Genomic DNA, 23,624 nt, shown 5'->3' on the forward strand with positions numbered 1-23,624 from the left:
TTCAACAGTTAATAAATTCTTAATGTGAATATATGTTCCACTATGATTATCACTACTAATTGTGTAAATCATGTTATATACTACATTACTGAATAAATACTGATTCATGGTCATTATTGATTATAAGTAAATTGGAATTTTCTTACGGGGGAAGCTCTTGTGCAATCGTTCCATCCTTAACAAACGGCAGTATGCTAGACACTGTGACTTTTTTACTGGAGTGCTCAGCGGAAACACATGCGTAAATAAACCTTAGATCACAACTCCATTTTGTACAATTTCGTTTGTCTTCTCGATTGTTTTTAAGAACATATCAATAGTGTTGTTCATATGTGAAGCAGCAATAATAATATTGTGCTCTACCGCATTCACTACAGCCAGGCAGCACTCCTTCACACTCACTGAACTGTACACCCTCACGCCGAGTCACTAGCTGTGTTTACATGGACACTAATAATCCGATCGTAATTGGACTAGAAGCACAATCAGATTCAAAAAGTCACATGTAAACACGTCAATCGGAATGAATTGGCCAAAACCGATTAAAATTTCATTCGGATCGTAAGGGGTGGTTTAAACCTTTTCTAATCCGATGGAGAGGAAATGTAAACACTTCATCGGATTGAAAATGAAACCAGATAGTTCTGCGTATGTGCAATGACGTATGACGCTCCTCGTCTGGGAAGTGGTGCAAGACGACGTTGTCCCACCAGTCCTTGCTTCGGACCCTCAGCTACAGACGCCTTGTTCTGGGCTCAGGAAGGGGCATTTTAATTGCTTGATAAATACACGCAGTACCGCACAAAACATCACGCGCTCGTCCTCTTCTAATTAGCAGCTGAAATAGGCAAATGTTAAGTCTGCTTTTTAAAAACGAAAAAAAGAAGCAATGGCAAGAGAGTGGCTGCTAGTATCTGCATGTTGGAACGGCGGGAAACGTGTATTCGTGCACTGTGCGCATGTCAGAAGATCAAATCCGATTCTGTCATGTAAACGCGCATATCAACCCGATTACTTTATTCAGCGTTCTTGTAAACACTGCGATCGGATTAATCAATCTGATTGATTTCATTCCGATTGAAACAAAAAGTGTCCATGTAAACGTGACTACTGTGGTAAACTATCACACACGCAGCCATACTGAGTTGCTATGCTTCCCAGCAAGAAGTGCTGGTCACAGACAAACACACACACACACACACACACATACACACACACAGCCTCTCTCTATATCGTACGCCAGTGTCAATGCCATCATGCTCGTCATCTCATAGATCACTAACTAGCCGAGCTGAGTCTCTGTCCCATGTCTTATAGCTACATTGCATTTGCGCTAATGCCTCCTCTACTTCTACACTAGATTTCTTATTAATACAGTGTTGACTGTGACTTTGCTGGAAAACAAAAAGTGAGTGAGAAAATATTTTTTAGGAGCTAACAGCGAAACCTGAGCATCATCCCTTGAGATCATTGAATTTTTTTCTCCTGCTAAACATGGCTCTAAATGCATTAGCAATAACAATAACAATGTCCTCCTGTGACATCAGAGAGAGACATAACTTCTAATGTCTCATGGAAATAACAAAAATACAACACCAACCAACAAATAAGCACCAGAATCACTAAACTTGTCACAAATACTTCACAATAAACATGTTTAATGTGTTTCAGTGAGGAGTTTTCCTTTAAATACTCAAATACTACAGTTTTGCTCATAGTGCATAAAACAGCTAGATACAAGATGGATTTGATGGATTTCTGGCAACCTAGTCCATATGACTCATTGATATCTCCTGTAACACCAGTTTAGAACTTTACAGAGGTCCCAAGAGTTCTGTGCATCATGTCTGGTTCACTTCCTGATTCAATTTTATTTGTATAGCACTTTTAACAGTGGACATTGTCACAAAGCAGCTTTAGAGGAATCCAGATATAAAAGTTTAATTTAAATTTATCTCTAATGAGCAAGCCAGAGGCGGCAGTGGCAAGGAAAAACTCTCTGAGGTGTATAAACACACCAGGTTCATTTATTCTTTACGAAGTCTTGCCAATTTCTCTATACATTTTGAGCATTATACAGGTATTTCTGATTGCCTTTGTTGTTTACCCGCCTTTTGGCCTCATTCTACTCGACCTGTTCTTGGATTACACTTTTGCTTACTCTGCATTGAATTACAAAGAAGCTCTTAAATTGAACACTATAAATTCTCACTTTGTGTGTTTTATTTCCCTAATTTGTATTCCAGAAAAAGTTAAAGGGCTAATTTTCAGTATGATCAAATTGCTGGAGTGTAAATTTTCAGCACGTATTACCATCATTGTTATTTATCTGTAACCCTGATCTTCTGTTTCATATCATATAAAATACAAACTGTTTCTTTTGATCTTTAAATCATGCATTTCTCTCTCCTCTCTCCCTCCTACTTTTCAGTCTTTCTCTAATTCTACACTCCTACACGATCTGTATCACAGCCTCTGCCTCGCTGTGAATATTTTCTCTCTCCTCCTTTAAACCTCAGCTTAAAGCATTCATATTCATTCGACACTATCATCCTCTCTCATCTCGTCAGCTCCTTTTTTTCTGTTTCTGTCCTGTAATTCTAAGCTATCAAAGCTAACCAGAGCCCCCTCCTGACAAAAATTGGAAGAAACATCCATATTAAGGATTGCATGCACTAAATAAACAAATATTTCTGCTTACCCTTTGGAATTTTTTTTCAAAAACAGTTAAAAATGAGACATTTTTGAGAAAATAAATGATGCATTAGCCAGTAAAAGTATAAATATGGTGTAGGTTCTTGAGAACCTAGTTGCTTATATGTATAAAAACAAGAGGATGTAAGTGTGGGAGTGAGTGGGAAAAAAGAATGCCTGCTTACAGAGGATATTAATGTGAGTGAACTTTGTTAAAGTGTTGTTTTCTGATGCTCTGTTGCCTAACAATGAAGTCACTCGAATAATAAATTACACAAATACAGTGAATACATGAACCGGAGCAGGGTTAGAGGTTAATTACCCACAATTATTACTGGGCATAATTATTACTCTGCTGAGAATTCAAATGTGCCATGGAGCAAAAGGAACGCTCTCTGATTTGCTTTTTAAAGTGTGGCAAATTGTGAAGTTTGTTTTTGTAATAGAACCCTGAGAATATATCCAGTCAATATTTGACGTGAGTAGATATTTGTATGGATCAATTCGTATGTTAAAGTTGTACATGGTTACGGTTAGGATAAGGGGCAGGGCTAATGCTCATAGGTTTAATTACAGCATCCTACAACTGAAATGCAATTTAGGGTGTTTTCAGACCTGTAGATCTGTGCTTTGCTCCGAAACAGGGACTTAACTTGTTACAATGTTGCATTTTCTCCCTAGCGCAGTTTGCGTTCACAAGGCAACATTTCAAAGCGTACTAAAATGTGTTTATTCAAGTCACATGTGAGTAAACTGTCCTCTCATTGGTCAGAATATGCCTGTTTATGTTCCAGGGTTCCACTCATAGCGGTCATTCATCAAGATGGGTAGACAGCAGCTCCCGAGCGTATTGTGGCTTTCTTTTTTAGCTGTAGTTATTATAATTTTTCAGTTTGAGCAGGAATCGATGTTTCAGGGAGCAAATAAAGCCCATCTCCTTGAGACACTTGCTAAATACCTTGGTGTTTTTATGTGTTTTTGAAAATTGTTCAGAGGCATTTTATCTCGTCTTTGTCCAAGTTAAACCACGATTCATGCTGCAAGCCATTAGCAAAACAAGCACGCTATTTACATAATGCAGTTCCCTTCATGCATTGCTATACAGGTTGGTTCGTTGGTCTACTGGGTCGGACTGCTTTTTCACCACAAGTGAACTGCTCCAGAGTTCATTGACAACTGGGCCAAGACTCTTTGAGGTGGTCTCAGACCGACTGTTTTGGTGAGGATCTGAGAGTGATTGCTGTGTTCATATATGTCAAAAAACACCAGGTTCTGAAACAAACCCTCGAAAAGAGCCAGATATGAAAATGCCCTTAAATTTCATGTAAGATCAGATTTGGAAATCGTTTTGTCTCGATTTAAATGGATTATAGCGAATCGCAAAACCACAAGCACGTTACCAATTACACAAGAAATCAGTAACATGAAACTCCTATAAAACTCTCGAAGGCTGGAAATGAAGAGTAATCGCTTCGTAAAGTGTCTACCCCAGTGCCAGGATACAGATCATTCCTCTGCTTGTGTACGGGAGAGATTATTGACCATTTTGCCCCTCATTTTTCCTGCTCATATAATTTAGATGACTGAAATGAAAAGTCTTTTAACCCGATACTGATCCGTTTCCTCAGGAGAATAGCTTTAGATAAGCAGAGGACTCAAGAGTCGCTCAGCTCATCTAAAAGATGGCAAGCTCACATATGCTATTGTCTGGCTTGTATTAAAGGTCAGAAATGTCCTTGTGAGGGAATACAAGCTTCTAATTTTAAACACGTGGAAAGATAACCGCCTCCGTGCTCCAGTGCTGTTCTTATTTATCTTTGGCCGAACCTCCGTCATCATCTACAAGATCAATGCAAGGATTTTTTAAAGCCAATGATGACGTTTTTTTGTGCTCATTAATAATGATATTAATAATGAAATGAGTAAACTACTTACCAGTAATTAGTCAGGCACATTATAGACGCACACATAAGCTAGATGTTTTCTTTTTAACATTAGAAAGTTGATTTTAAATGAAGCACATTAGCTATGTGCATTAGTTAGCTTGGATGGAGTAGGGGTGCAGTGGAGGGGAGCATGTTTTATTTCTCTTCTGTACAGCTGTAAGTAAAGTACATTTTATTGTCTTCATTCAGCCCTGTGGAACCTTCCACATGTTCAACATCTGAATTTCAACATCAAAGGAAGAAAATTAAAGATCTTTCATTCTTCTTCTTTTTTTTAAATTTCCCTCACCAGCTTCTTTTTTCTCTCTCTTGAAGTGAATTTAACAAAAAACTTGTCAAAACCAGCTGGTCGTCTTGCCATGAAACTGTAACTTAAAAGTTGCAGCTTGACCTCTGACACTGGAGATTCCTTCTATAAATGTTAATTAAACATCTCCTTACAAAAAAAACTTCATCTTATCAATGATTTTTTTAATCAGTTTATATTTAGAGTGTTTGCTTTAGCACATTAATTTTAAATGGGATTGGATTAGATTCAACTTTATTGTCATCGTGCAGAGTACAAGTACAGAGCCAGTGAAATGCAATATATAAAAATGTGCAGCTGCACTAATGTCAGAGCTGCTGTTATAGAAAACACCTTCTGACTAACCAGAACTCAAGAGTGCTGTGGTGTGAATCAAATATGTCTATTTTTACACAATGGATTGACACGTCATTCTGATGTGTATGTCATCGAAAGAGAAGAATGTGTAGAAGGTATTACCATTTTGACCATGCAGAAAGTTTATTAACATTAATCATACAGGTTAAAAAAAGAAAAAAGTCATCATTACATCACACTAATTTGTTCACATTTATAGTTTTAGAAATATGTCTATATAATTTACAGACATGTGATAACCAGTGTGAATCTTAAACACTACAGAGAAGCAAGATTTGACTGCGAAAGTACACCAAGTTTCAGAAAATAACTGAGCCATAATTTAAACATTGTTGTAGGTGACTACGGATGACTGAAGAGGAACCTGTGGGTTGTAGAAGGCAGGATTGTACATCTGCTGTGAATTCATCTGCTGTGAATACATCGGCTGTGAATACATCGGCTGCGAAGTAAAGATTTCGTGAAAGACCATCAGGACACAAATATAATTCACAGCTTGGTTAAGTACACTTTAAGTAATAAGGGTCGGTAACTTGAGTCCAAAAGTTACATCAATATTTAGATGGGAAAAGTTTCTTGTATTCAGAATCGGGTTAAGCACATTCTTGAGTCAGTTATCTGGGTGATTATGCAAATCACAAGCGATTTCATTACTTTGTTTCTGGTTATGTCCCAGGCCAGAATCGATTGTAACTGAGACACACCTCTATTTTAAACAAACTCCGCCTCCACATGCTTAATTTTTAACATAACTTCGGAATAGTACTTAAATCTGTAGTTACATCTGTGTGTACGCCTAACTGAATTCTAAATACAGCCTAATGAGATTAAAGTAAATTTAAAGTAAAACTTCTCAAACACACTAGAATGATACCTTACTAAGGAGGTAGAAAAAACCACTGATTTACTAACAGTATCCAGAAAGGACTGTGTCTTTCAAATGAGCAAAATAACTTGCATTAATGAACCTGCAATTTACTGTCTTTCTAAATAATGAAGTCTAAAACTTTAGGCGGAGTCAGTGCAGTTAGACCATTTTACAAGCTGCAGTGTGATTTATGATGAAAGTTTCTTCCCAAAATTATGACTGAATGAGGGTTTTTTATTTTTAGATTTTAGGTGTTATTTGTGTTTTTTCCTGATCAGTTCACATTGTGTTTTAAACAGTTCTTGATGTGTATTTTCACACATGTGCGATGAGTTTCAGTTTTTCTCGGAAAACTTCATTCTTGTTTCTTTACATTCTTTGTATGTAGTTATTCTTTGAACTCGTTTGCAACATGACCACTAATTGCACACATGACATTAGCCTTAGTGTTTGGGTTCTCAAACTCTGTGGTCTTGATTAAATAAAAAGACAGACTAAAAAAAACTGACTCACTGTAGTTTCAGTGCAGCAGGTGGCCTTACAGGCGAACGCAGAAGTGCAGATAGAAATGATGAACTCAAGCAGAGAGAAAGCCACCAGCACTCCATAGATTCCATGCCACTGGCCCAAACAAATATGTAAGTAAGTAAGTAAATGTAAAAAGTATAGTTTTGTATTTAATAAGTATTTTTTAAATAGTTATATATTATAAATATAAATAATATTTAAATTAAACACACTTTTATATATATTTTTAAATAAAAGAAAATAAAAATATTTAATTACATCTTAAATTAAAGGAAATAAAAAGTCAGCATATCTGTAGCTGGGAATGCAAGAACAAAAAAAACATCATGTGATTTCGGGACCTAGCTAACGAGTAGGATCTAGCAATGACTGAAAAGAATGAGTTTGTTTCATTCATGAGATACAAACCATAGAGAGAATGGTATGATTACATCTGTAGTAACTGTCAGAGTAATAGTGGCCAGAGTAATAGTGGTCAGAGTTATAGTGGTCAGAGTTATAGCGGCCAGAGTTATAGGTGCGACACCAGGGAATGAACATAACCCCAAGCGCCATGTCCACTGAGAACAGAATGACAGCGAAAGCTGCAGCCACAGCACTGAACACATTCATTCCCAATGAGGCTTTCACCTAACGAGAGAGGAAACAGAAAACAGTAACTTATTACAGGGTAAATACTCTCTCATTAAACTTCACTTTAAAACTTGTTTTGCGGATGTTTGCGTATTTTCAACATATTTTCTTTTTTTTTTTTTTTTTTTGTAAGTTTACCCATATATCACTGCGTGTAGGACAGTTCTCAGGAAGTGGTTTATGATTGCTCGATGCTACACCATGAGCAGTAACCGCCACAGTGTGGTTTTCCAGCTAAATGTGAGATAATTTTGACTTTGTTTCTGTTTTTTTATTATTCATATATTCATCAGTGACTGGATGTTTCCATTCATCCCACTGCTAAATACCAAAAAAAAATTAACTGGAAATTATTAGTAGGCCATGTTTACGTACCACACAGGAACTATAGTGGTTTGCTGCAGCAACCGACAGAGCACCAGAACTTATAAACTGTTTTAAAAAAAGAAACACAATTGTTTACCAAATACTAACAAAAAAGCAGTGAAAATAAGGCTGTACAGTGATTTGCATAAGTATTTATTCCCCTTAAACTTTCCCATATTTTGTAGACTTACAACCAGGTAAAATGGACTTGAAATGGACTTTAAATTTGTTTTTTAAATTGCTTTTAAGCAATCTGTTATGTTGCTGTTAAGAATATATAGAAGCTAGCCCTTAGTATTGAAGCATGATAGTGGTAGTGTCATGTTGAGAGTTACCCTTGTCATCTTGGTTGTCTCTGTGCCAATATAGTAAAGAAAATATAGCTGTAAAATTATTTACAAAAATGTATTAAGCTTGAAAGAAGTATTAAGTATTAAGTCTAGTTATCTTTAGACATCACAATTCAACAGGTACTGTAGTGAACATACTGAAACAAATAGAATCATCAAAACCATTAAAACAAGTCTGAGACAAAGTTCTGGAAAAGTACCTTTAAATAAGCCATTAAATAAAGAAGGCATTAAAGGAGAGATGCAGCCAAGAGGCCAAGGGTACCACTTAACATGATACTATTTTTTGTAGCGTCATTATATATAATACCAAGTTAAATCACTTCTGAGTTGTAATGTAGAAAGTAAGGTGCTGTAAATGCAGCCCAAACAGAACATACGATAAGCGATCCCCACAGAGCAATACCACTGATGATCCCTGGTGTAAGAGCAAACGAGGTTAAAATGATACCGAACAAGAAAATTGTGGTTCCGATCATGATCTGCACAGTCTGTGGAGAAAAAGAGACAAACTGATTAAAGAGTAAATTATTAAATGTTAATTAAGCACTGCTATGAAGACATTTTTGGATAAAAGTATCTTACCCCCAATGCTTTGGGTTCGCCTTTCAGATAAGCCGTGCATCGGGAGAGTCGGGTATCAGCTGGAGCTGTTACAGGGGTCATGATGATGAGGAGTTGGTTCTCGTGCTATGAACAGATATAACAACCTTAAGAAGCGTTCTCTAAGCAGTAATATTTATTATGAAGGGTAATCACAGGGTAATAATCACGTTTATTTCTCTTAATCTTATTATGTACTGTAAAAATGAAAACGTAGCCTGCTTTAAATGTGTTTACATATCCTAAGCGTTACATTTTCTTATTCTTTTGACAGATTTTCTAAAATTTGCTTCTTTCTTATATGCCAATAGAACAACACAATAAGATTTCAAGCTTGAAATGAGTAAAGACTTTTTTTTGCAGTGTGGAGTAGACCAAAGGTGGAAATATTGAAATATTATTATTCACATTATTCACATAAATAGCTGTAAACTGTACAGGTTGCAAACAGAACACAAAGGGTTAAGCCTTAAACTACATAACATTAATCTGATGGCATGCTGCAAGCGAATAAAGTCAATTACATAGCATTCTATTTAACATATATTACATTTACACTGTCACATCCTCAATCTGCTCCAGATCCTGCATGGACTTTACATCTATCTCACTCGCATGAAAACTAACACACCGGTTTCCTATTTTCATTCAAAACTGAACTGCTTATATCCACTATTTCTTCCATTTTCCATTAGTTTTTTTTAATTATTATTTGAGCCTTGTGATTGTGCTTGATGATCTGAATTCATTACTAAAGATTTCACTTGCACTTCTGTCCTCCTGCCTCAGAATCCATGACAATATCTATATATTTTAAACAAATCTGATGGTTGTCATTTGTTTTGTTTTGAGCAAGTTGGCACAAAATTTTCTTTTGAGATCAAAAAAAGTTGTCTTGTCTCATTTACTATTAACACTATAATAAAAATCTATTAATACAATCTAACTAGTTTTGTTAGATATTATAACACGAACCTATGATCTTAAAAAAACACGCACAAATATTTACCTGATGAAAGACCTTGCTTGTGTTTTTGATGCTTGGCTGCGTTTGACTTGTGAGCCAGTCAAGAACGTTCTTTTTATCTGATCAAACACATGTATGTGGCTGAGTCACCTGATTGTGGTTAGACTTGAACAAACCCATCATCTTTAATAGAACAAATATTATTATCAAGTTACAGGTTAACAATAGTTTTGTTAAAAATCTCTTCAAAGGACATGATATTTTATGTGATGAGTGATAATGATATTTGATTTGTAGATAAATTGTTTATGTGGGAGTCTGACCTTTTCTGTCTTGGCACACTGACAACATCTTGTTTTCCTGCAAAGATGATCAGATGATGGGTAATGTTTATTTAATTACATAATTTTAGCTAATGTCATAATTCTCTAGCTTTTAAACTAATTTATTCAAGCCAACCTTTTCAGTTTAACTGTAGCATTGACGACTTGTGTCACAATACAGGAAACAGGAGACAAAAAGTCACGAAAAAGACAAAAAAAAATATATAAATCTATATCACTGAAAAGACTCAAGACGTAAAAGACGGTCATTTGGTTCTGGGTGTGGTCCCTTTAACTTTGTCCAGGAAAGTTTTTCCCTGTGATTTCACAAACATCACTTCTGAGAACCAGTAAACAACAAAAGGGTGTGGCTGTGGACTCTTTAGTTGACAAAAGTACACTGTGGCTAGGACTTTTGCTTTTGTTAGACATATAAAACTCAGTCAGAATAAACCTGTAATATATCTAATATACCTGAAAAATATCATTTTTCGGACTAACAGGTCTAAGAGAAAATGAAGACAAAAAAACCCTAATAATTAAAATGTCCAGCTTTATTTTAGGCAAGGTAGTGGTTTGGGGTTTGGGGTTTCCTGATGCTACAGCATGAGCAGGTTCTGTGGAACGATGTGGTTTATCAGCTCAATGGTTTTGGTGTGTATAAATAGCATCCTTTTGATATGAGAAAGAAAATTCAGACTTTCTGTTTTAATGTCATTCAGATAGTCCTCAATGAATGTTTCCTTTTATTCTCATTTCTTTAGTGGAAATTTGCAAATGCTTTTGAAATTTGTCTGGAAAATACTTCCATACATATACTCTTATACTCTTTAGTATAAGTTTTGTTTCTTTGCAGAGTTTTCTTGTTGTAGTTCTCAGATAGCACTCTGCCATTTTCTGATCTTGACCTCCAGCTCCCAGAAGCAGTTTTATGATGTCAGGATGAGTACACTACAAGTGGAAAAAAGAGCACGGATTTATTTTACATTTTAGATTTATTTTAAACTGATTAGATTTTAAAAGAAAGAAGCATGGCAGAAAGGAAAATAATCTTTGTATCATCCACTACCCTTACTGTTACCATCTTGAAGTTGATTATTTTCCTGTAACAGCATACTCCAAGCTATTTTATTCCTCGGAGCGATTTGTCAACAATCACAATTTTTTTATTTAAGGAACATCATAGTTTTTGTCCATTTATTGTTACACTTCCCTCACCAGCCTCACTTTTTTCTCTCTCTCTTGAAGTTTAGAAGACAAAAAACAAACAAACAAACAAACAAAAAAACGCAGATCGTGTTACTGAGAATCTGCTGTCACATTGTCAGCCAGCAGGGGGAGCCGTAGTGCACAGCCGACCCTCTCTAGACAACACAAGCATCACACCTGTCTTATTTCTAGCACTCACTTACTCTCAGTCAGTGCAAGTATAAACAGAGACAAAGAGAGCTCTTCAGTGGTTAAACTTGTACTTTCTAGACTTGCGTTTTCTCCTGAGGTTTTTCTCAAGTTTTGTGGCTTGTTTTGGAGGATTTTTTTTTAATATGTTTTTTGGACTACTTTTGTTTGTACTTGCTGAGTGTCTATTTGAGTTGAGTATTAGAGTTTATTCTAGTGACTGTCTTTCTACTTATTGAGTGCATACCTTAGATTTCTTCTGTTTACCCCCCCATGGCTTTTCTTTTCATGTTTTGTGCTTAATAAAACATCTTTTTGTTTCACCCTGAATCTCCCTGCGTATGCGCTCTTGAAGTCACTGGGGTGTATGACAGCAGGTTTGAGGCAATAAAGTGAGCACAGTAGGAGAAGATGAAGAATGCATGCAGAAAGCTCTCTCACAGCAGTATGTCCTCCTCAGGGTGCAACAAGAGCAACTGCGATGCTTGGAAGCTTCAGTATCATGCTTCCAGGTCTATGAACACAATGCACTGCAGTCGCGGCCACACCACCAACCGAACCAGCCAGAAACATACCGCCCCGATACTGAGCATAGCTCCACCTTTTCCCCATCACCGAGCAGCACTGGTTCAGCACAGGTCTGAAGAGCAGTCTCTTCAGACCTGTGCTGAACCAGTGCTGCTCGGTGATGGAACTTCAGGTAGCCCAGTGCCCAATTGACTGCTCTTGAGTGGCCAGTGTGATGATTCTGCTCTCCATCCCATCTCTACAGTGGACCACTGCACTTTGAGATCAACAGTCCCCAATTTGTTTGGACTTTGCCACCTGTTTTATTACCCTTTCTACATGTCACCAGCATCACATCACTCCTGACTCTTGTTTCTAACACTCACCTATTCTCAATCAATGCTAGTACAAATAGAGAGTGAAAGAGTACTTCAGTGCTTAAGCTTGTCCTTTATGCTCTGTACAAGTACCTGCGAATGAGCTGTTACTATAGAAACGATAATGCGTTGAACGAGCGCATTAATATAAACCTGCTCTTCTGTCAGATTAAAAAATTAATCAACACCTTCTGACCAATCACAATGCACAATTCAGCAGTATTGTGGTGTACATTTATTTCTTTCCAGTAGAAAAGAGAAGGAAAGCACTGTGGTGTGACTATAAAATCACACACACTTATAGATTCATGCATAAGAAACAGAATAAAATAATAACAAAAGAGAAAAAGTCAGGATTACATTTGTACCTCAGCAATCATTTTTTTCTTTCAGAAGTAACACTAATTTATTCACAGGTAACTATTATAAACGTGATACACAATGTAAAGCTTAAACAGTTCACAAGACACAGAGACATCAAGAAGCAGGATTTGACTGCAAAAGTACACCATGTTTAAGAAATTAACTGAATTAAAATTCAAACACTGTAGGTAACTACAGTTCGATTTGGCACCTGTGGGTTATAGAATGCAGGATTGTACATCGGCGGTGAATACATCGGCGGTGAATACATCGGCGGTGAATTCATGGGCTGTGAATACATCGGCTGTGAATTCATGGGCTGTAACAGAAATATTTAATAAAATGAAGAAAATCAGGATACAAATATAATTTACAATTTGGTCCAGTACACTTTAATAAGCAATAGTGGGTCATATTCAGAGTCTGTGACTTTAGCCCAAACATTACATCAATATTTAGCCAGGTAAAGTTCCTAGTATTCAGAATGTGCTCTTTTGGGTTCATATATTAATGCCAATGTTTCTGTAATTCGATGCGCTCTCCTGTGTAGAAAACATTCCTGTGGTTTGAACGATAAGCTGACCGAGCACTTTTCTGCTGCACTTAAAGCTCATTCATAATTTTATTCATAAAACCTCAGTCCTTGATATAAACCAAGATAAAGTCCTTGATAAAAATATCTCTGATTAAGATTAATCTCTTCTGATGCCCTCTGTATGGGGAAAGAAATTTTTTTTTGAGTGTATTTAAACCCAAAACAAATTTCAGTGTGACACATTGTAATCACATCCAACTGTCAGACAGTGGTGCTGGACTTAATCCTGCTCCTCACTCAAGCTAATGTCATGCAAGAAAATTGCACTTAATTTTAAAATCAGATTCATGCATAACTGAGACACGCCTCTGTTTTAGGGAAACTCCACCCCCACGTGCGTCACTCTCATGTTCTGAAACGTCTGAATAGCAATTACATCTGTAGTTACAGTCTGTAAGTCTGAATGTCTATGTGCACTATTTCAATATTAAATCATATGCGTACACTTAAATCAACTCTGATAATGGCCCAGTGTAGTAAAACTTTCTGAACACTCTAGGATGCTATTTTACTAAAAGTAGGCATAAAACTTTTCAAGAAACATGTGGTGATTTTCAGTTTTACTCTTCTGAGGGTGTCTTAGATCTGCCCTGCTCCAACAAAAAAACTTCATTCTTGTTTCTTCACCTTCTAGCCTTCATTTCTATTCAATTATACTTACCTGCAACAAGCCAGCTAATTTCACAGACAGCAGGAGCTGTCTGTGTTTGCATTCTCAGACTCTGTGATATTGACTGACTAAAAAGAAAACTAGATTTAAATAGTTTATAAATGCCACTCACTGTAGGTTCAGTGCAGCAGGTGGCTTTACAGGCGAATGCAGAAGTGCTGATAGAAATGATGATCTCAAGCAGAGAGAAAACCACCAGCACTCCATAGATTCCACTCCCCTGGCCCAAACAAACAAACCAACAAAGTAAGTAAATAAATAAGTACATGAACAAATAAACAAGTAAATAAATAAGGAAGTTAGTGAAGTAAGTAAATAAGTCAATTATTTACAATGGGGTCCAAAAGTCTGAGAGCACTAGTGAAAATGCATTCTTTTCTAATTTAATACAACAATTTTTCATTACAAATGATATTATTGACAACAACTTGAGTGAAAAGTTAAATCTTTGAAATATTTACATGAATTTCACAATTTCTTAGTATTTGGTACGTCCCCTTTTTGCTTTAATGACAGTGTGCACTCGGGCTGGCATGGACTCCACAAGTTTGTGCAAAACTTGATTCATTTTAGATCGACTCCATCAGAGTGTTGTCTGAACACACGCTTCAGTAGAAGAGATTAGACATGAGGGAAAAAAAAGCAGTTAACATGGTCAATAATCCACATTTGCTTAGGTCTAAAAATAGGGACTTAGAAACAGCGTAGATTCCTGAATATTAAATATTCAAGATGCTGAACATTTAGTTTCTTTGTTTTAAATATTTAAAAATTCTAAAACCTTTGGTTTATTTTCAATTTTAAATGAAAAATAAATCCCAGATTTTCAATGTGGTCTCAATTTGGACCCCACTATATTCACAGAAAGTAAGTAAGTAAGTAAGCAAATAAGTAAATAGGTTAGTATGTGAGTATATTAGTTAGATAGATAGAACGGAAGTAAATAGGTAAGCAGAGTAAGTTAGTAAGCAGGGTAATAAGTAAATAAGTACAACAGTTAGCAAGTTAGTAAGTTGGTAAATACGTATTTACATTAGTAGGCAAGCAAGTAAACAAACAGACAAACAACCAAATAAATAAATAAATAAATAAAATCACAAACACAAAAGAAAAAAATAAATAAAACGTAGCTGGGAGCAAAATCCTTCATGCAATTTTGAGAACTATGAGTGGTAATTATCAATGGCTAAAGAAAGAACAAAAAATGCCTCTGTGTGCATTAATAAGATACAAACCAGAGATTTTGCTTGACAATCATAATATTTGTCATAGTAACACCAGTACCCAGACCTAGTCACCATGACCACTAAGAACATAATGAGGGTGATCGCTGCAGCCACAGCACTCAACACATTCATTATCAATGAGGCTTTCAGCTAATGAGAGAGGAAAAAGTAACATCAAATCCAGGATGTTCTCTTCATGAACTAAAAACTGATAAATCTAAGGAAATTAGCAGTAAGCCATGTTTACATACCACAGCAGTATTACGGTGGTTCGTTGCAGCAACCGTCAGAGCTCCAGAAACTATAAACTGTTAAAAAAAAGTGATTCATGACTGTTTATCAAGTATGGAGTATATAAAAACAGTAATAATAGGGTTGTGTGGTTACATACATAAGCACACACTCCCTTTCTACTTTTACACAATTTGTAATGTACAATTTCAACCTGAATTGGACTTAACTGAGAATAGATGTCATTGTATCTACTATTGAAGCATGGTGGTGGTAGTATCACATTAGCCTTTTGTTTGCTATCATCAGAAGACACATTAGATGATTTTGCGTAACCAAGGTGCCTTGTGACATAATTATAATTACACCTGTACCCCTTTGTGTGCGTGTGTGTGTGCGTTAATTGGATTTCTATCTCTTTTATGTGTATATGTCTTTAACATTAAATCTATTATTTAAAAAGAAAATGAATTGAATATGGCACAGACAGTCCAACAGTGATCAGGTAAAGCGGTCATTAATCAGAGTAGCAGCCATGAGGCCAATGGTAACGTGAAACATGATGCTACCACTACCATGCTTCAGTATAATAGGCAGTTTAGTGTAGATTCATTACATATAATACTAATTAATTTACTTCTATTTTGTAGTGTGGAAAGGTTCAAGGGGGAGAATACTAATGCAAAGCATTGTCAGTGCAGCCCAAAAAAAACGTACATTAAGTGATCCCAAAATAGCAATACTGCTGGTGAAAACTGTCATAAGGGAAACCATTAAAATGATACTGAACAAGAAAGTCATGGTTCCAATCATGATCTGCACAGTCTGTGGAGAAAAAGAGACAAACCAATTAAAGGGTAAAATATAAAATGTTAATTAAGCACTACTATGAAGACATTTTTGGATAAAAGTATCTTACCCCCAATGCTTTGGGTTCGCCTTTCAGATAAGCCGTGCATCGGGAGAGTTGGGTATCAGCTGGCGCTGTTACAGGGGTCATGATGATGAGGAGTTGGTTCTCGTGCTATAACCAGACATAACAACCTTAAGAAGCGTTCTCTAATAATGTATAGTAATGGTTAGTAATGTATATTATTGAATTTTAATCTTTGTGAAAATTTGGACAGCGCGACCATGAGCATGGCATTACTGTCATACTATCCCATATGTTCTGTCTAAGTCAAAATGTAAACCCATATTGAATGTTTTTTTTTTTTCAACATGAAACTTTATGTGCGACATTCTCCCTTCATATTTTATATTTATATTACACAGGTTTTGGTAAGATCCCCGCCCTCCCCAGGAATAAATCAGATTACAAGAAGTGGTGAAATACTGATTGACACGAACTGCTTTCTTAGAAAAATAAAACAAAAAAGGTGAATTCACTCTGCCTCATTACATCACAAAAGTGCTTTTGTGTCTCTTTACTGTTCCTCAAAAACATATTTAAATGTTATTATTTATTATTCACATATTATTTTCTGCCTCAGCTGCCCAAAGTAGGGAACAGAACACAGAGCTTTAAGTCTTATAATACATCATTGTTTGATCTGTTCACACTGCAAGTAAAATACACTATATGGACAAGTTTGTGGACACCTGACCATCACACCCCAGCTGTTGCCACAAAGTTGGAAGCACACAATTATATAGGATGTCTCTGTATGCTGTTGCATTACAATTTTACCTTCACTGGTACTAAGAGGCCCAAACATGTTCCAGCATGACAATGCCCATGTGCACAACCCGAGTTCCATGAAGACATGGCTTGCCAAGGTTGGTGTGGAGGAACTCAAGTGGCGTGCACAGAGCCCTGACCTCAACCCCACTGAACACCTTTAGGATGAGCAGGAATGCAGACTGCACACCAGACCTCACTAATGCTCTTGTGGCTGAATGAACACAAATCCCCACAGTCACGCTCCAAAATCTAGTGGAAATCCTTCACAGAAGAGTGGAGGTTATTATACAACAAAGGGGGACTAAATCTGGAATGGGATGTTCAACAATCACATATGAGTGTAATGGTCAGGTGTCCCAATACTTTAGTACATATATATATATATATATATATATATATGTGTGTGTGTGTGTGTGTGTATGTATATATATATATATATATAAAATGGCACAGAACCAATACCTAGTATTGATATCGGACATTCCCATGTTAATGGAGCTTCCAGTGAAATTTGCTTCCTGTCTTCCTTTTCTTTTTTCTTTTAGTAACAGTTTCAAACTAGAAAGTGGAATGTTATGTGGCGAACACAGAAGAGTGATACACACAGTGAAACATCCCAGTGCGGTTATAGAAAATATAAGTACTCTTGGAACATTGCTCGACCAATCAAATTAGTGGACCTAACCTAACTGTTATACAATAATAAAATGTACTTTACACTTTATTCCTTATTTTGTTTAATTATATTTATTATGAGAGGGTTTTTTTTGTGTGAAAGTATTTAACTATGAAACGCTTCACAAAATTTTAAAATAAAAAAAAATAAATTAAAGCTTAGTAGTTTTTAAACAAAACAGTAACAGTATCGATATTGGCTCATACTCAAGGCTCCGGTATCAGCATTGGTATCAGAAAAGAAAAAGTGTTTCTCTAATATCCAGGAGCCACTGTTCCCCATGTTTATCTCACTCACCTGACCACAAACAAAGCTTTTTCCTATTTCACTTGTTTACTCGGTGTATATAACTTTTTTTTTTTCAAATTCTGAGTGTTTTCTCTGTTGATTTCTTGGCTTTGACCATTATCAGTATTTTTTCCATTGTTGATCTGAGACTTGCAATTGTGCCTGATGATTTAGAGTTTGTAATAAAGCATCCACCTGTGCTTGCTGTTTGTATTGTTGTTTGGATTGTCTTGACCAAGTTGGCACAAAGGTTTCCTTCAGGATCAAAAAAAGTTTTAATTTTATCTCATCTCACTTACCAATAACACTCTAATAAAAAATCTACTAATGCAATCTAGCTAGTTTACTGGTAATAATGTAATGTCTGATCTTATAGCCTGAATCTGTAAGTAGAAAATTTGTGCATGATATAAATCAAAAAGGAAGAATATTTACCTGATAGTGAAATACTGAACTTACAGTCTTGCACTTGTTTTATGCTGCTTCACAGCGTTGTGTGTCAGTGGAGGTTTTGAGAGAGCTCTTGTGTGGGGTTGACTGACCTTATTGTGGTTAGACCTCGTCAAGCTCATCAGTTACTGTGGAACTAAATGTGCATCATTTTTTCTATGACCATCAAACTATTAATATTAATATGGCATGACTGGTTGGTGGTGCTGCAAACTTAATGCATCAGTGGAGTGTTTGTAATCTATACACAGGAATGCCATTATATTTTCTAAAAAAAATATACTGTATACTGCAAATAAGCAATGTTATAAATATTACAATAATTCTTTCTTTTGCTTTATTGTAAGATACAGTTTTGGCACTGTATGCAAGACAATAATCAGGAAATGGTTTGTGGTTTCTCGATGCGTGAGCAGGACCTGTCTCGGTTTGATCGTGTACAAATAGCATCATTTTGGCACAAGTAAGAAAATCCAGACTTTCTGTGTCAAAACTATTCAAACAATCCTCAGTAGCTGGATGTTTTTTCTTCACTTTCTTTGCTTTAGAGGATAATAAACATGTCATTTTCCATTTTAGTAATGTTATAACAGCTGTAAACCATGTCTGTAGATTTACTCTTATTTCCTGTTTAGCAAGGCTACATGCACAAAAAAGAAGTTCTAAATGGAAAAACAAGGCCATTATTGTGAAAGGCCTTTGCTAGATTTATTTAAAACTGACTATATACACTGTTCATATTTTTTTTTCTTGCTATACTTCTTTCTTTTGGTGCATTTAAAAGAAAGTGCACCAAAAAAAGAAGTATGGCAAGAAAAAATGAACAGTCCTTGCTGTTACCACCCTGAGGTTATTTTCCTCCAACAGCAGGCCGTGAAGTGTTTTAGTCCTCTTATACCACAAGCATTTGCCAGTAATCATATGCGTTATTAATTAAAGAACATCACATATGTAGTTCCTGTTTTGTAATCGTTTGCCAGGAGTTTCTTGCCTGCATCGGCGTTTAAACTATACTGTTTCTTTCTTTTGTAATCAATAATTTTGCACTATTGTTTTCATCTGCTGTATTTTTCACTTTCCTTTCTGTCGTATTTTCATTTTTTCAAAGAACGCTTTTGTTTTTTGCCAAGACAGCGAGCGGAGACCATCCTTGCCAGATCCACGCCATCTAAAGTAATATCAACTAAGAGACACCGTCAACTAGAGAGGGTTAGTGAGAGTGAGAGCAGTGTAGTTTCTGTAGGGGAAAGTCTGGATGCCTTAGGCAGAGACAGCAATCCCCCAACTCCGGCATTAGAGCCCTCACATTGGGGCGATTGGTTGAAGACTCGGCGGAAGACTCTAAAGCCAAAGCTAAAGCTAAGACTTGCCCACAGGAGCGCCACTCCTCTCTGCTTCACGTGTCCAACAGGTTTACTCTCCTCAGTGAAGCACCCACTGAGAAACCTGAAAGAGCTTTGGTTATAGGAGACTCTATCTTAAGGCACATAAAATTAGCTAGGCCTTTATGGGCACCAGCAGCTTTAAGTAGGTGTATACCAGGAGCCAGGGCGCTGGACATAGCAGGTAATCTTAGGGTCTTAGGCAAGCACAGGTTCTCAAAGATAGTTATTCATATAGGAGCTAATGATATACGCCTTCGTCAGAGGTTACTAAGAATAACATTGTAGAGGTGTGTAAATTAGTGAAGGTGATGTCAGATGATGTAGCATGCTCTGGCCCCATCCCAGTGCGGCACGGTGATGTAGCTCACAGCAGGTTATGGTCACTGAACTGCTGGATGTCCAGGTGGTGCTCCAAAATCAATGTGGGCTTTATAGACAATTTGAGTAGTTTTGAGGGCAAGGCTGGCCTGTTAATTTTAATATTAACTTTAATATTCATTTTGATAATCCAGAAGACCTTCTGAGAACAGCGGTTGTGTCCATTCTAGATTCAGTAGGGGTTAACCAGAATGTAATAGGACCCACTCATAGTGGTGGTCACACTCTTGGTTTAATACTAACATTTGGATTAAATATAGAAAATATAGTCACATTTCTGCAGTCTGAAGCTAATCAGATAATTATCTCATCTCATTTAAAAATGTATCTTAGTCATAATATATGCACCTTGCCATGCTACCACGTCAAACACATATTCACGTCAGCAACTGCACAGAGTTTTATCAGTAATCTCCCAGAGTTACCAACCATGATTGGATCACGGTCTGATCCTGAAGAACTTGGCCAGGCAGCTGAATGCTTAGAATCAAAGTTCCGCTACACGCTAGATAAGGTAGCTCCACTTAAAAGAAAAATAATTAGAGAGAAAAAACTAGCATCCTGATATAACAATCACACACGCACATTAAATCAGACCACTCGAAAACTAGAATGTACATGGCGTCAAAATAATTCGGTAGTATTTCAAATAGCATGGAAGGAGAGCCATTTGAGGTAAGAAAAGCTCTTAGCACTGCTAGATCAATGTATCTCTCCATCCTAATTGAAGATAACAAACATAATCCTAGATTCTTATTTAATATTGTAGCAAAATTAACTAGGAATAAGACCACAATAGAAACATGCACACAATCATTATATAGCAGTGATGACTTCGTGAATTTTTTCAATGCTAAAATTGAAAATATCAGGTATAAAATTCAGACTATTAATTTAAAGCCAGACAGTTTTATAATTAACCCTGTAGATAATAATATAATGATATCAGATAAATCATTAGAATGTTTTACTCCCCTTTGAGAGACTGAACTAATTTCACTAATTTTATCATCAAAATCATCCACCTGTATACTAGATCCTTTACCTACATGTTTCTTCAAGCAGATAATTCCAGAAACAATCAAACCTCTTCTAAAGATAATCACTTCTTCCCTTAGCACTGGCTATGAACCTAAATCTTTTAAACTAGCAGTTATCAAGCCCCTGATTAAAAAAACCTAACCTTGACCTCTGTCGGCTGTTTAACTATAGGCCAATATCAAACTCCCCTTTATCTCCAAGATCCTAGAAAAGGTTGTAGCACAGCAGCTTGCCCTTGAGCCCTCAAAGCAATCAATGAACCTTTCCTGGCTTCTCCTTCAACTCAGTGCTGCACTTTAATGCTGTCTGATGATTTCCTTTAACTGATTTTTGATTGCTCAGTAGCACAGCTTGCTGGACGATGCTAACTTCTGAACTTCTTCTCAATGTTCACTCCATACAAGCTTACTGTAAACCTTAGAATTTATTTATGCCGGTCAAAATGAAAGTCATGTTTTTAATATATATAAAAAAATGAAGACTGTAGTACTGTTGTCATTTAACTGTTACTTGCAAAAAAATAGAACAAAAGGAATTAAATTCTTTTTATATAAACATGTTTTATGTGTTTTCCCTTGTTTGACTGTTGGACCAGTGGCATTGATGCTCTGTTTTTACATTCATTCATTCACTTCATTCATTCATTATGAGCTATGCTCATACCTACATAGGAATAACATTCATGAAATGTATCAGTCAGCATTTACACCTCATCATAGCACAGAGACAGCACTGGTTAAAATGGTAAATGACTTACTACTGGCCTCTGATCAGGGTTGTGTCTCCTTGCTTGTGTTGCTTGACCTTAGTGCAGCTTTTGATACCACTGATCATGCTATTCTCCTCGATAGACTAGAAAATGTAGCAGGCATTATGGGAACAGCCCTCTCCTGGCTCAGGTCTTATTTGACTGATTGTTATCAGGTTGTAGATGTAAAAGGTGACTTCTCTACACATACAAAGGTAAAGTTTGGTGTTCCTCAAGGCTCTGTTTTAGGCCCATGCTCTTTACTTTATATATGTTACCTCTGGGCAAAATTATTCATAAACATGGTATTAGCTTCCACTGCTATACTGATTACACACAGTTGTATGTTTCAGTAAAGCCAGATGACAGACACCATCATAATAAAGTTGAGGAATGTGTAAAGGACATTAGAAACTGGATGCTTATTAACTTTCTCTTACTTAATTCTGACAAGACAGAAGTACTTGTACTAGGACCACATGCAGCTAGAAGTAAGCTTTCTGATTACTTAATAACTCTGGATGGCCTTTCTGTTTCATCATGTGCAGGTGTGATAGCTTTCTATCATCTCAGAAATATTGCTAAGATAAGAAATATAATGTCACTACATGATGCAGAAAAATTAGTTCATTCTTTTGTTACCCCTAGGATGGATTATTGTAATGCCTTGCTATCTGGATGTCCAGTAGGCACATAAACAAGCTCCAGTTAGTCCAGATTGCCCCAGTGAGAGTCCTTAATGAAACCAGAAGATATGACCACATCATCTCTATCTTATCCACACTGCATTGGCTCCCAATCAAATTTCATATTGATAATAAAATACTACTATTGACCTATAAAGGACTGAATGGTCTTGTGCCACGGTACCTGAGGGAACTTTTGGTCTCTTATGATCCACTACGCCTACTTTGATCAAAAGGTGCAGGTTATTTGTTGGTACCTCGAATAGTGAAAGCTGCAGTGGGGGTAGAGCTTTCTCTTACAAAGCCCCACAGTTATGGAAAAGCCTTCCAGTTAGTGTTTGGGGCTCAGACACAGTCTTAGTGTCTAGGCTGAAAACATATTTGTTTAGTCAAGCCTTTTGTGAATAGTTTTTCTTAGGTAAATGAGCAGGTTGGGGCGTTCACAGGCATAGAGTGTTGTGGTGAACTGGGATGTTTGGATTCTGTTGCCCCCCCACTCTCATCCATTCACTCAGGTTTGTTGACGGTGGAGTGGCTGGCTGCTTTATGTCCCAGGGCACCCTCATGTCTGTGTTACCTTCTGGCTCTCCCTTTTAGTTATGCTGTCATAGCTAGTCTTGCCAGCGTTCCTGCTTGGACTCTGCACGCAAAGTACTTTGTCCTTCACAGGACAAAAGCTTACCTAACAATATCTCCCTCTCTCTACTGTAGGATCGGAAGCTAACAGGCAAGGAAAGCAAAGAAGCCATAAAACTCTGAAACCTACTCCCAGACTTTGTAGAGCCAAGTTAATTACCGCATTTTTACTGATTGCTGGATTTCAACTGTCCTGTGAACAATCAGCAACTGATAGGACATCCCTGACCAGAGGATGAACCCTCTCAGCCAAGAGGAACCTCTGTCAAACTTATTGATCTGGGCTGTTGGCCAAGACCAGATGGCTCACCCAACAAGATGGTAAAACTGATAACTACAGAAA

The 23,624-nt window shown here is 36.7% G+C and overlaps 1 protein-coding gene and 1 long non-coding RNA gene across 2 annotated transcripts; both read right to left on the minus strand.

Annotated features, from left to right (window-relative positions):
• Nucleotides 1–5,256: 5,256 nt before the first annotated feature.
• On the minus strand, nucleotides 5,257–9,725 carry LOC113538442 (membrane-spanning 4-domains subfamily A member 4A). The gene is made up of 7 exons (XM_026933509.3): nucleotides 9,662–9,725; nucleotides 8,635–8,739; nucleotides 8,430–8,540; nucleotides 7,709–7,765; nucleotides 7,109–7,330; nucleotides 6,686–6,793; nucleotides 5,257–5,746 (listed from the first exon to the last, which is right to left on the minus strand). The coding sequence occupies exons 2-7, from the start codon at nucleotides 8,713–8,715 to the stop codon at nucleotides 5,627–5,629; spliced, it is 699 nt and encodes a 232-aa protein (XP_026789310.3). The 5' UTR covers nucleotides 8,716–8,739; nucleotides 9,662–9,725; the 3' UTR covers nucleotides 5,257–5,626.
• A 5,604-nt stretch (nucleotides 9,726–15,329) lies between these two features.
• On the minus strand, nucleotides 15,330–16,326 carry LOC113538509 (uncharacterized). Its single transcript, XR_008301356.1, has 3 exons — nucleotides 16,229–16,326; nucleotides 16,027–16,134; nucleotides 15,330–15,386 (listed from the first exon to the last, which is right to left on the minus strand). It is a non-coding gene; the product is annotated as an uncharacterized LOC113538509 (long non-coding RNA).
• Between the last annotated feature and the right edge of the window lie 7,298 nt (nucleotides 16,327–23,624).

This window comes from Pangasianodon hypophthalmus, chromosome 2 (genome assembly GCF_027358585.1).
Source record: "Pangasianodon hypophthalmus isolate fPanHyp1 chromosome 2, fPanHyp1.pri, whole genome shotgun sequence".
In the NCBI taxonomy this organism is placed as follows: Eukaryota; Metazoa; Chordata; class Actinopteri; order Siluriformes; family Pangasiidae; genus Pangasianodon; species Pangasianodon hypophthalmus.

Bases quoted from the DNA above. Each gene is read 5' to 3' on its own strand.
- LOC113538442 (XM_026933509.3), bottom strand. From the start codon at position 8,715: ATGACCCCTGTAACAGCTCCAGCTGATACCCGACTCTCCCGATGCACG. The intron at 8,541-8,634 runs GTAAGATACTTT...TTTTCTCCACAG, and splicing joins GCGAACCCAAAGCATTGGGG to ACTGTGCAGATCATGATCGG. The intron at 7,331-7,708 runs GTACGTAAACAT...CTCTCTCGTTAG, and splicing joins ACCACTATAGTTCCTGTGTG to GTGAAAGCCTCATTGGGAAT.